Below are 13414 nucleotides of genomic sequence, written 5' to 3' on the forward strand. Positions count from 1 at the left end.
TCCTCCCGTTGCCCGGTATCCCTACAGCCCTGCAGGCTGCGGAGGCATTATTCACCCACGTCTTCCGGCACTACGGGGTGCCGGAGGACATCGTTTCTGATCGGGGCCCCCAGTTCACGTCCCGAGTATGGAGGGTGTTCATGGAGCGTTTGGGGGTCTCGGTAAGCCTGACCTCCGGTTATCACCCCGAGAGTAATGGGCAGGTGGAGAGAGTGAACCAGGAGGTGGGTAGGTTTCTGCGGTCGTATTGCCAGGACCGGCCAGGGGTGGGCGAGATACATCCCCTGGGCCGAAATGGCCCAGAACTCACTACGCCACTCCTCTCCTAACGTGTCCCCCTTTCAGTGTGTATTGGGGTACCAGCCGGTCCTGGCACCATGGCATCCGAGCCAGACCGAGGCTCCTGCGGTGGAGGAATGGGTGCAGCGCTCCAAAGAGACCTGGAGGGCCGTCCAGGAATCCCTCCAACAAGCTAGTGGACGGCAGAAAAGGAGTGCTGACCGCCACCGCAGTGAGGCCCATGTGTTTGTACCAGGGGACAGGGTCTGGCTCTCGACCCGAAACCTGCCCCTCCGCTTGCCCTGCCGGAAGCTGGGTCCGCAGTGTGTAGGGCCCTTCAAAGTCCTGAGGAGAATAAACGAGGTGTGTTATCGATTACAACTCCCTTCCTATTATCGTATTAACCCCTCGTTTCATGTGTCTCTCCTCAGGCTGGTGGTAGCTGGTCCCCTGCAGGACGGTGAGGTTCCGGAGGTCCCTCCGCCCCCTCTGGACATCGAGGGGTCCCCGGCATACACGATACGGGCCATTCTGGACTCAAGATGCCGGGTGAGGGGCCTGCAGTACCTCGTGGACTGGGAGGGGTACGGGCCGGAGGAGAGGTGCTGGGTCCCGGTGGTGGACATATTGGATCCATCTCTGCTGAGGGAATTCCATCGCCTCCATTCGGATCGCCCAGCGCCTCGCCCTCCGGGTCGTCCTCGAGGCCGGTGTCGGCGGGGGGGGGGGGGGGTACTGTCACGAATATCACCGAAGGTGGCTCCTCTTCCCGTTCGGGTGGCGCTCGGCGGTCGTCGTCGCCGGTCTACTAGCTGCTACCGATCCCTTTTTCCCTTTTTGTTTTGTTGGGTCTAATTGGTTTCACCTGTTCCTTGTTTGGGGTTTTGGGTTGGGGTTATTTAAGTTCAGTTAGCCCGCCTGTGTTCGTGCGGGATTGTTTTGCTGTATTTGGTATAGGAGTGTTTCTGTTTTTTGGATTATCCACTGTACAGCGTATGTGCCTGTGTAGTACATTATTTTGGAGTGTTTTACGCCTGTGTTCGGTGTCACCCTCTTTGTGCGTGCTTATTGTAAGGAATAAAGTGTTTTTTTCCGACTCCTCTGCTCTCTGCACCTGACTCCACACCCATCACTCTACGCATCGTTACATTACCAACATTATTCTAGGGAAGTGAGGCACTGAGCCTACCAAAGATTTTGTGCCTGAGCCTCATTTACATTCTCTATTTTACCATTTTGTTTAATTTCACTTTGTTGTCACTAGCAATAGATTGTATAGCTGTGTCACAGTCCCCTTTAAAACTAAATCCATTTTACAATGGCTGTACTTGAACTCAACATGATTGAGTTGCATAGAAAAGTAGCAGATTCAACATCCTTTTGACTATCTGGAGATATGCCAACACAATCAGTGCTTGTTTACAGTTTGGTGATTTACAAAAACAAATCTGTTTGGGGTTTCTTGTGCTGTGTGACACATTCTTCACCATATTTACCTTTCACTGCATTTCTCCTCCCCCCTCTGTGTTTGGTGTTTTTGTACCAATTAGTTTAGTCTGACTGTTGCACCGACTTAAATTTGTGCTGTCATCCTCATCTCCTATTTCATTACATATGGGTGACGGCCCAACGGATTGGTCAACTCAACCTATTCCTCAATCTGATTTAAACTGAGGCTAAACTGAGGCTGAGGCTGATTAACAAAACCTCCATTCTTGTCCCACATATTCCTAAGATTTTTGACACTATGTTTAGTGACAATTGGTTTTCCAATTGGCCATTGCAAGGTTTTGTCAACTTCCTCACAAAATTGGAAATCACATTTTTCATTATGCTGCATAATGGAATGTATTGCCATTGAAATATGATGACATTCCCAAAATGCATTTTTGTCCCCCCCCCTCCCCCCCACACACACACAAAATTTGAGTCTTAACTTTCAACATCCATGCCACTCCCATACAATTTATGCTTCAGATTTGGTGGTTCAAGAGCCTTATTTTAATTTATCATCTGTTGTGTCAAATTATTCTTATCTATGCATTTATCAGTACGGTCAACTCCACAGTTAACGCTTATCACCCCAGACAACAGTGTCACTATCAGTACAGTCAACTCCTACTTTAGCACTAGGTCCACCCTTTACCAGTTCTTCCACCAACACCAGATCTCTGCAACAAACTCCCTTCCCTAATTTATTATATTTTATTCCTGTATATTGTTGTTAAATCATTATTATATAGGTTAGATCTATGGATAGTATAGCCTATAATTGTCTGTGAAACAGGTAGGCCTACCTCTTATTTCTTAAATAGGCTCGAACACAAAGCCCTCTTGTTATAAAGTCAAATTAAAATGAAGACCCTAGTGAGTAATCCCAACCCCACTTTATTTCAGCATCTAGAATAGTTGTTTCTATTTAAGCCAATATGTAATTTATAGGCCTATAGTGCAGGGCTAGGCAACCATGGGCCTGGAGTGCCGCAGACCCTTCATGTTTTTGATTTACCAACCTGGAACAGCGGGTGTGTTGAATTTAGGCAATCACTGAACTGATCAATTAGCTCAGTTGGTCAGGTGTGGTGCCTAGTTGGAACAAAATCCTGTAGTACCTGCTGCGCTCCAGGAACAGAGTTGCCTATCCCAGCTATAGAGCCCCAAAGTGGCGGTGTCATAATACCCGAACAGGGAAATGGTTCCAATCGTTTTTCCACCATTCATTTTTCCCCTTAAGGAATTTTAGAAACACTTAAGGGCTGTGTTTTGTATAGGCTTACCCTGGCATGACGTTTTGATAACCATTTAAATCACTCTTGGACAAGGTGACTTTCATCAATATATTCGGGTCTATTTACTCTCAGATTCTAAAATGCTAATTAGCGTCAAAGTAGACATGCAAGACTACAAATCCCTGCAAGCTCCTGCACGTCATCTCTAGCTGACCTTTGCAAACAGGTATATTGTGTCAATTCAAAACTTGCACAAAACAGTTCACAGAATTGTCAATTTAAAGAAATGTATTCATTACTACATTTTGCTAACATTAGATATAGTTAATCAAGAGATTCTTACCTTTGTCTCGATTCGGCAGTCTCATCCAGATCATTCATGGCATTTTTAGTTCTTTATGATAGCCACATTAGCAGCTAATTAGCATTATATTGATAAGTCAGCTTGTCCTGGACCTAGAGAGATTTACACAGTTATCAAAACGTCACTCAAAAGTAAGCCTACACGAAACACAGACCTTATTTTAAGTGTTTCTATAATCCAGTAAGGGAAAAACGATTGGAACAATTTATTTTATGCGTATTATGACTCATACTGTGGTACTCTATAGTGTATTGTATTGGGGGCTATGGACTGGGTGGAGTAGAAAGTGTTGCCATAGACCTCAGTCCCCCATAAAATAACATCATATATAGATTCTACAGACCCTAGTGAGTAATCCCAACACCAGTAATCCCAACACCACCACCCAACACACCGTACATACGTACAAACGGTCACAAGACGCAGGCCTCCTAATTGTCCCTAGAATTTCTAAGCAAACAGCTGGAGGCAGGGCTTTCTCCTATAGATCTCCATTTTTATGGAATGGTCTGCCTATCCATGTGAGAGACGCAGACTCGGTTTCAACCTTTAAGTCTTTACTGAAGACTTATCTCTTCAGTAGGTCATATGATTGAGTGTAGTCTGGCCCAGGAGTGTGAAGGTGAACGGAAATGCTCTGGAGCAACGAACCGCCCTTGCTGTCTCTGCCTGGCCGGTTCCCCTCTCTCCACTGGGATTCTCTGCCTCTAACCCTATTACAGGGGCTGAGTCACTGGCTTACTGGTGCTCTTTCATGCCGTTCCTAGGAGGGGTGCGTCACTTGAGTGGGTTGAGTTACTGACGTGATCTTCCTGTCTGGGTTGGCGCCCCCCCTTGGTTTGTGCTGTGGTGGAGATCTTTGTGGGCTATACTCGGCCTTGTCTCAGGATTGTAAGTTGGTGGTTGAAGATATCCCTCTAGTGGTGCGGTGGCTGTGCTTTGGCAAAGTGGGTGGGGTTATATCCTTCCTGTTTGGCCCTGTCCGGGGGTATCATTGGATGGGGCCACAGTGTCTCCTGACCCCTCCTGTCTCAACCTCCAGTATTTATGCTGCAGTAGTTTATGTGTCTGGGGGCTGGGGTCAGTTGGTTATATCTGGAGTACTTCTCCTGTCTTATCCGGTGTCCTGTGTGAATTTAAGTATGCTCTCTCTAATTCTCTGCTTCTCTCTTTCTGTCTCTCTCTCTCTCGGAGGAGGACCTGAGCCCTAGGACCATGCGTCAGGACTACCGGGCATGATGACTCCTTGCTGTCCCCAGTAGACCTGGCCTTGCTGCTGGTCCAGTTTCAACTGTTCTGCCTATGGAACCCTGACCTGTCCACCGGACGTGCTACCTGTCCCAGACCTGCTGTTTTCAACTCTCTAGAGACCGCAGGAGCGGTAGAGATACTCTTAATGATCGGCTATGAAAAGCCAACTGACATTTACTCCTGATTATTATTTGACCATGCTGGTCATTTATGAACATTTGAACATCTTGGCCATGTTCTGTTATAATCTCCACCCGGCACAGCCAGAAGAGGACTGGCCACCCCTCATAGCCTGGTTCCTCTCTAGGTTTCTTCCTAGGTTTTGGCCTTTCTAGGGAGTTTTTCCTAGCCACCGTGCTTCTACACCTGCATTGCTTGCTGTTTGGGGTTTTAGGCTGGGTTTCTGTACAGCACTTCGAGATATTAGCTGATGTACGAAGGGCTATCTAAAATAAACTTGATTTGATTTGATGATTTTACTTTGGCACCTAGAATAATTTTCTCCCTATAAACCAATATGTATTTCATATACAGTGTATTGCATTGGAGGCATTTATTTGACCTTGGAACATGTGTTGAACCCCAAATTGAATGCAAATATTACTTAAATATGAAGAAATTTGAATCATTGTTAATTTTAAGACAATTATTTTTGTCATGAATAATTAATGCCACTTTTCTACTATTACGTGGGCGAAAGTACTTTTTTTGTGTTGCTGATAAGACGCTGGTATCGTGCATGGTGTTTGGCGCAAATTCACACTTTTTGCTAAACAACCTACATCAAATATATGTTGTGGCCTTTCACGTGATTGTTAACGAAAATAGGTCGAACTTTGAACGGTGAGTCATGGATGATCTGGAGTCAGAACTGAGGGCGCCTGGAGAAGAACAGGGCGAAAATGAGTCTTCAGATGACGATGAATCAATCAACAGAAAACGAATCAAGAAGCCAAACCTTCCCCTGGCGCCTCCTTTATTTAAAGGTCATTTATAAAATGGAGTGTGTAGAAGAATATGTGAACCCTTGAGTAAGCTAAACCAGCTAGTTAGCTAGTTCAAGCTGCTGTTTACTGACTGGTACTACATACACACAAAAGTATGTTGACACCCCTTCAAATTAGTAGATTCGGCTATTTCAGCCACACCTGTTGATGACAGGTGTATAAAATCGAGTACACAACCATGCAATCTCCATAGACAAACATTGGCAGTAGAATGGCCTTACTGAAGAGCTTAGTGACTTTCAACGTGGCACCATCATAGGATGCCACCTTTCCAACAAGTCAGTTTGTCAAGTTTCTGCCCTGCTAGTGCTGTTATTGTGAAGTGGAAACATATTGGAGCAACAACGGCTCAGCTGCGAAGTGGTAGCCCACAAGCTCACAGACAACTGCCGAGTGCTGAAGCGTATAGCTCGTAGAAATCATCCTCAGTTGCAACCCTCACTACCGAGTTCCAAACGGCCTCTGAAAGCAACTTCAGCACAAGAACTGTTCGTCGGAAGCTTCTTGAAATGGGTTTCCATGGCTGAGCAGCCACACACAAGCCTAAGATCCCTGAGCGCGGTTCCAAGCGTCGGCTGGAGTAGTGTAAAGCTCGCTGTCATTGAACTCTGGAGCAGTGGAAACGCATTCTCGGGAGTGATGAATCACGCTTTAACCATCTAGCAGTCCGATGAACGAATCTGGGTTTGGCGAATGTCAGGAGAACACTACCTGCCCGAATGCATAGTGTCAACTGTAAAGTGGAGGCGGAATAATGGTCTGGGGCTGTTTTTCATGGTTGGAGGTAGTCCCCTTAGTTCCAGTGAAGAGATCTTAGCGCTACAGCAAACAATGACATTCTAGACGATTCTGTGCTTGCAACTTTGTGGCAACAGTTTTGGGGGAAGGCTCTTTCCTGTTTCAGCATGTCAATGCCCCTGTGCACAAAGGCCATACAGAAATGGTTTGTTGAGATCGCTGTGGACAAACTTGACTGGCTAGCACAGAGCCCTGACCTCAACCCCATCGGGATGAATTGGACCGCCGACTGCCAGCCAGGCCTAATCGCCCAACATCAGTGCCCGACCTCACGAATGCTCTTGTGGCTGAATGGAAGCAAGTCCCCGCAGCAATGTTTCAACATCAAGTGGAAAGCCTTCCCAGAAGAGTGGAGGCTGTTAGGTCAGCAAAGGGGGTACAACTCCATATTAATGCCCATGATTTTGATGAGATGTTTGACGAGCAGGTGTCCACATACCTTTGGTCATGTAGTGTATGTTAATGCCCGATTTATTGTTTTCATCTATACATGAGATGCTCTTATTTACCAGTAGCAATGTCTGTTGTTTCATTAGAGACACCCCGTGAGACTGGCTTTCACAAGACCACAAGGAACTGGACTCCTGATCCATCCCTGTAGTACAATTGATAACTATTGCTATAAATGCTAAAAATCCAATCTTACTGAAACTTATATCACTTTTTGGCCTATCCCTCTGTACTGGTATGTCTCTACTACTTTCACCACTCCTCCCCTTAACCCATCTTCCTCTCCTTTCTTCACTGCCTCAGCATATGACAACATCTGCACTACCCTGGAAACCTCAACCTACCTCTCCTGCATGGGACAATTCTGATCCCCAGCTCCATGGGCACCCGCACAATTAACACATTCCACTACTTTCCCCAATACTCCACATTCCTTCGTCTCATGCCCTTCTGCACGTCCCACTCAGGTAACATACACATAAACATTTATAATATTGTATATGGACATCTCTCAACTTTTTTTTCTCCCTACCTCTCTCTCGCTCTTCCTCTGTGTCTGTAAATATCTCCCTCTCTGTGTCTGTCTGGTTGGTCTCTGGGGAGGAGGCTTTCAAGTTTGTACGTCTGGACGGCTCTATAAGAAAGAAGAGAAAGGTACCCCAGAATGACCCACCCGTCAGCCTGTTGAACAAGCAGCTTTCATTAAAAACTGGAGGGAAGCTTGGCCTTACGCAACTTTGTGGCAACTTACGCACTACCCTCTGTAGTGCCTTGCGGTCGGAGGCCGAGCTGTAAGGCAGTGATGCAACCAGTCAGGATGCTCTCGATGGTGCAGCTGTCAAAACTTTTCAGGATCTGAGGAACCATGCCAAATCTTTTCAGTCTCCTGAGGGGGAATAGGTTTTGTCGTGCCCTCTTCGCGACTATCTTGGTGTGCTTGGACCATGTTAGTTTGTTGGTGATGTGGACACCAAGGAGCTTGAAGCTCTCAACCTGCACCACTACAGCCCCGTCGATGAGAATGGGGGTGTGTTCGGTCCTCCTTTTCCTGTAGTCCACATTCATCTCCTTTGTCTTGAGTATTCATCTAATTAAGTGTGTATGTGAACATGTTCCGGCTCGCCAGCCAATTATCATATTGATAAAAATCCAGTGTCTGTGTTATGACTAAAGTATGATGTTACACTCATTCTGTTTTTTTATGATTTCTAATTCTTAACCTTCTATAATATGCATTTAATTCTGTAACACAACCGTGTCAGTGAATCACAGGAAGATTTTGTCAGAGTTGTCAGATGTTCCAAGGCTGTGACAATTGGCTCACATCTATTCATGTCTTCAGCAAATTCTTGAACATTTCAATATTTTCCATCTTCTTTTGATCCTTTAGTGCACACAATCTCAGGAGGAGTTCAAGTTGGAAGATCTGAAGAAACTGGAAATCAGTATGTATACTAGGAAGAATATGATTTCGTCAACATCTGAATGCTTTATTCATCATTAGTTAAATGTTTTTGGCAATGTAATGTGTTAATTGTGCTTTTCTCTCAACAGTTATCAAGAGTATTTTGACGTATAACAAAGATTTTGCTTTTGATGTGCAGCCAGTGCCCTTGAGGTAAATGAAGATCGATGAACCATCACAATGCAGGCCACTTATTGTCGTACCCAATGTAAATACAGAGTTTTTTGTTTAAGTACACAATAATCAGAACAAATCAGAGCAAATTATGGAGTAAAGCAAACGGTATTACTAAAAATTCAACAATGGCTTCCCCATCTGAATGATCTAATCTCCTAACATCATGCTGAGCCTGTAAATATTCAACAAGTAATCTAATGAATGAAATCTTACATTCAGGAGAATCCTTGCCCCAGGGGAGGAGGAGAACTTGGAGGTGGAAGAAGAGGAGGATGCTGCTACAGGAGCAGGCTCCCCAGAGTCCTTTCCCAACAGAGTACCAGGTAAGAACTCAACAAATACTGTGTTTTATTTGTAATCTATGGTGTATATAGAGCATTCATAACCATTGGTCTTTATTCTGAATCTGACTGTGTAATTTTGCCATTGTTATTTTTTTTGGCTTTGTGGCCCTGTTTTGAGTGCCAGTGTGTTATTATCAAAAACCCTATCCTACTACTACTAGATAGCTTTAGTTGTTGAATCTACTTTACAATGTATTTTTTTTATAAGCATTCACCAAAACGTGTATGTCATCTTAGCCTTATCTGTTAGTCAGTCTACAACTTCTTCTGCTGCCTATTATTGTATAAGTAAAATACTGCTGACAGTAATGACTTGAACAAGGATCTGTAAGTATAGACACTGGTTACGTCCCAAATGACACCCGATTCCCTATGCAGTGCAATATGGGCCCTGGTCAAAGTAGTGCACTATAGTAGTGAACTTGTCCCCCTTGCCCATTTTAAACATTTATTGTGTGATTTTTATTTTTGTATTGCTTGTAACTGCTTCGGTAATGCAAGTTCTTGTGCTGTTAGGGGAATAACCTATGTGTAAATGTAACAATCTGCTGCTGTATTTTTTTGTTTTGTGTAGTTTCTTAATCATTGTACATAAACTGTATGTGTAAACATGTATACGCAGGGCCCAGCTGTAAAAGAGACCTTGGTCTCAGTCTGTGTTCCTTGTTGAAATCAAGGTATAATAATATAGGGAGTAGGGTTCCATTTGGGACGGTACCATTATCTTGATTTCAGCTGCATTAGTTCTGGGAACGTGGGAATGTTTTCTGCAATTATTGTATCTTTAGAAAGTTACAGCTTTCATGTCTCCAACAGGTACATTGTTGCCACGGTTACCCTCAGAGCCCAGGATGTCGCTGCTCACAATAAAGATTGACAAGATTGGGCTGAAAGATGCTGGGCAATGCATTGATCCCTACATGACAGTTAGTGTGAAAGGTACTAAATGTAGGCTACATTGTTTACATTGCTGAGATGAGTTGCTTACCTTCACATCTGAAATGGTAAGGTCTGAAACAGTGATAATCTAGAAAAATGTTAAAATAATTATCTCTGTTGAGTTGACACTTGACAGTACATTTTTATAAATATAATTTATTCCTGCAGAACAGCCCAAGTGAATCTGAACGTTTTGTTTCCCAACAGATTTGAGTGGCATTGATTTGAACCCAGTGCAAGACACACCTGTGGCAACCCGAAAGGAGGACACATACATTCACTTCAGCGTAGACATTGAGATCCAGAGACATATCGAGAGACTACCAAAAGGTAGTCAAACGTTCTATTTCTACTGAATTAGTAGTGGGGCCTCTATTTAGCCAGTATCATGTAATATTAAGCTAATACAGTGTCAGTTTATGTTCAAATCCTTGCAGAGGGATTGGGCAGACAATCGTTAATCCTGAATTTTGTTCATGTTCCGGGGCCAGCTATTTTCTTTGAGTTCAAGCATTATAAACCCAAGAAGGGGTTTACAAGCACAAAATGTTTTGCCTTCATGGAAATGGATGAGATCAAACCTGGTCCCATTGTGATCGAGTTGTGAGTGACACATTTTGTGTTTTCCAGATTAACTTTCTTTAAATGTACTCACTATTTTATTTTAAGATGGAAATAAATTAAATTTGATAACTATTTATTTTGAGAATCTCAGATTTTAGCTATTTTTTCTGGGGGGTGGGGGGAGGGGGGAGGGGGTGGGGTTCTGGTTCAGTCTGCCGTTTGAATATACTGTTTGAATTAATCACTTATTTATGCTATCGGATGGCAGGTACAAGAAGCCTACTGACTTCAAGAGGAAGAAGCTCCAGCTCCTGACCAAGAAGCCACTCTATCTCCACCTCCACCAGACGTTGCACAAAGATTAATAACAGAGGTCACAGAGTAGAGCACATCAAGAAAGCAGAAGCGCCACAGAATTCCACTGTAGTCATCAGACATCCAGCAAAGTTTGGTGTACCGACTCCCTATCCGCCTCCACTCACATCAACAATACTAAACCCAGCAGGCCCAAATGCCACAACCTCAACTCTGTGATAGGACGGCCCTGGATGACACATATTAACTACAGTGGTGACAACACACTACTGTATAATGCTGCTTCGTAACCAAGTGGGAGGTGGGAATTTACAAGTTGTGAAGTCGTAAATACCAGTTGGATGCATTCACGTGATTTGAACTTGTTGAGAAAAGATCATTTGGCTAATGGCCAACAAGCTGCCTAAACCATAAACTAAAAGCTATCATGCTGGTAAACAAATGAGTGTTAAAAAACATATTAATAGATTGCTTTTTATAAATAATGTTTTGTTGCATTTAATTGCAGAAAAATGCTGTTATCCAGGTCATTTCCTAAATGGTGACATCAAAGGTCAGCATGTGGGAGAAGTGGGAGCTCAGGATGATGTATGAGTTTCCCACTAGTAATTACCAGTTGGAGGGCCTTTCAAATGGTAAATTCCCACTTGGTTACAAAACGCAGCATTTGACCCCTCTGGTGCCAATTAGCGATCACTTTTTTTCTCCTCTCTGCATGATGCTCAATGGAAAATAAAAGTTGAGTTAGCAATTGGTACTGTATGTCAAACAACCAGCCTCGTCTTTAGTCTTCCTCTGCCTTTCCCTTTGGAGATGAAAGAGGATCAACATGGTCATAGGTGCTCAAGCGGTCTATTGATGATGTCATATCCTGGTGCTGACACTGCCACATTGAAAATATACAACTGCCCTGTTCATTTACTTACATCCTTATCACTGATCTGGCGTTATTTAATAGGTAAAATTAATATATTGGGATATTTGCTTTAATCTATCACATTATATGTGTGATTACTTCAAGGATGGGAGGAAGGATGCATTTTTTTAGCATTCAAAAAGGATTCTGAGATGCTATGATGTCATCCTGTTATAAAGGGAGTTGAAAAGGATGCTGCATGTAACTGAAGTTGACTTTTACCTTTGTTTTGAATGCTGTTCCCATCAAGGCCACACTGGCTAACCACTATTAAAACATTGTCTCCTTTTTATTAATATTTTTTTTTGTAATGGCACTAACTGAATACACTTATGGTGCTTTCAAGACAACCGGGAACTCTGAAAAAAATTTGGTCAAATCATGACGTCAGTGATCATCGGGTCGAAAAGTCAGAGCTCTAGAAAGGTGCCAGAGTTCCCGACTTGGAATTCCGAGTTGGATGACTTTAAAAAAATTCTCCCAGTCGGAGCTTGTTTTTTTTCAGAGTTCCCGGTTGTCTTGAACACACTGAAGTTGGAGATTTCTGAGTTCCCAGTTGTTTTGAACACGGCATTAAGAGACACTAATCAGTGCATATTATTGTGTGTGCTGCACGACAGGGTTGACGATTGTCAATACAGTGTTGTGCTTTTGGTAACAGGTTGTGATAAAATGAACATTTATCATTGGACTGACAATTTACACTGCTTTCATTTTTAATAAACAAAATGCTGTTTGAATAGTGGTCCTTCCTTCTTTACACTTACTAAAGGAGCGAAACCTAACATGTCAAATTTTCACTGGGCTTGTTTGACATTGCAGGTGACTGCTGACTGATATACGACTCATTATTCGTAGATCAGTTAGTCATAATGAAACACATATTTCATTCTCACTAACATAGCCACTGCCGCGTAAGACTAGTGAAGGCTTTGCAGGAGTGCCCATAGTAATTACCAGAATTACCCACTTAAATCAGGAATGAACAGATGGGTATTACTGTAGCAGTTATTGTTAGCATATACAAAGAGAGCATATTCAAGTGTTGGGTGTTGACAGAAAATCCACTTAGTCATCATGATTAACCTTCAGTAACTCCATTTATGGTGTCACATACTGTAGAAATGTACAATGTCAATTCAGACCTGGAACAATGTGAAAAACGTGATGACAAACCCTGTTCAGTCTACCTGCACTGTTACTGTAGACTAGAGCAGGGTTTCGCAAACTCGGCCAATATGCCAATAATCACTCAAGTGTTTTGGTAGCGGTAAATATTGTCGGTGGGTACAAAGAAACGTTCTGGGACCTACAGAGAGTAAAACATTTCTAGCCAAATCATGCAATGATATACATTTAATGCAAATAGTCTTTAGTCACGTGCAACATTTTTTTGTTATTTTCTTTTTATTGAAAATAAATACAGTGGGGAGAACAAGTATTTGATACACTGCCGATTTTGCAGGTTTTCCTACTTACAAAGCATGTAGAGGTCTGTCATTTCTATCATAGGTACACTTCAACTGTGAGAGACGGAATCTAAAACAAAAATCCAGAAAATCACATTGTATGATTTTTAAGTAATTAATTTGCATTTTATTGCATGACATAAGTATTTGATACATCAGAAAAGCAGAACATAATATTTGGTACAGAAACCTTTGTTTGCAATTACAGAGATCATACGTTTCCTGTAGTTCTTGACCAGGTTTGCACACACTGCAGCAGGGATTTTGGTCCACTCCTCCATACAGACCTTCTCCGGATGCTTCAGGTTTCGGGGCTGTCGCTGGGCAATACGGACTTTCAGCTCCCT

At 43.2% G+C, this 13414-nt stretch overlaps 1 protein-coding gene across 2 annotated transcripts; it reads left to right on the forward strand.

Moving 5' to 3' along the window:
• Positions 1-5308: 5308 nt before the first annotated feature.
• LOC139549357 (axin interactor, dorsalization-associated protein) lies at positions 5309-12338 on the forward strand. Of its 2 annotated transcripts, none has more exons than XM_071359780.1 (9): positions 5309-5609; positions 6965-7345; positions 8269-8323; positions 8433-8496; positions 8740-8843; positions 9681-9803; positions 10011-10133; positions 10295-10406; positions 10636-12338. In XM_071359780.1, the coding sequence occupies exons 6-9, from the start codon at positions 9716-9718 to the stop codon at positions 10730-10732; spliced, it is 420 nt and encodes a 139-aa protein (XP_071215881.1). In that variant the 5' UTR covers positions 5309-5609; positions 6965-7345; positions 8269-8323; positions 8433-8496; positions 8740-8843; positions 9681-9715; the 3' UTR covers positions 10733-12338. The 2 variants fall into 2 exon arrangements, with proteins under 2 accessions (XP_071215881.1, XP_071215880.1); XM_071359779.1 differs by lacking the exon at positions 5309-5609 and adding an exon at positions 6383-6791 and having other exon boundaries at positions 7182-7345.
• The last annotated feature ends 1076 nt before the right edge of the window (positions 12339-13414 follow it).

Source organism: Salvelinus alpinus, chromosome 22 (assembly GCF_045679555.1).
Source record: "Salvelinus alpinus chromosome 22, SLU_Salpinus.1, whole genome shotgun sequence".
Taxonomy (NCBI): domain Eukaryota; kingdom Metazoa; phylum Chordata; class Actinopteri; order Salmoniformes; family Salmonidae; genus Salvelinus; species Salvelinus alpinus.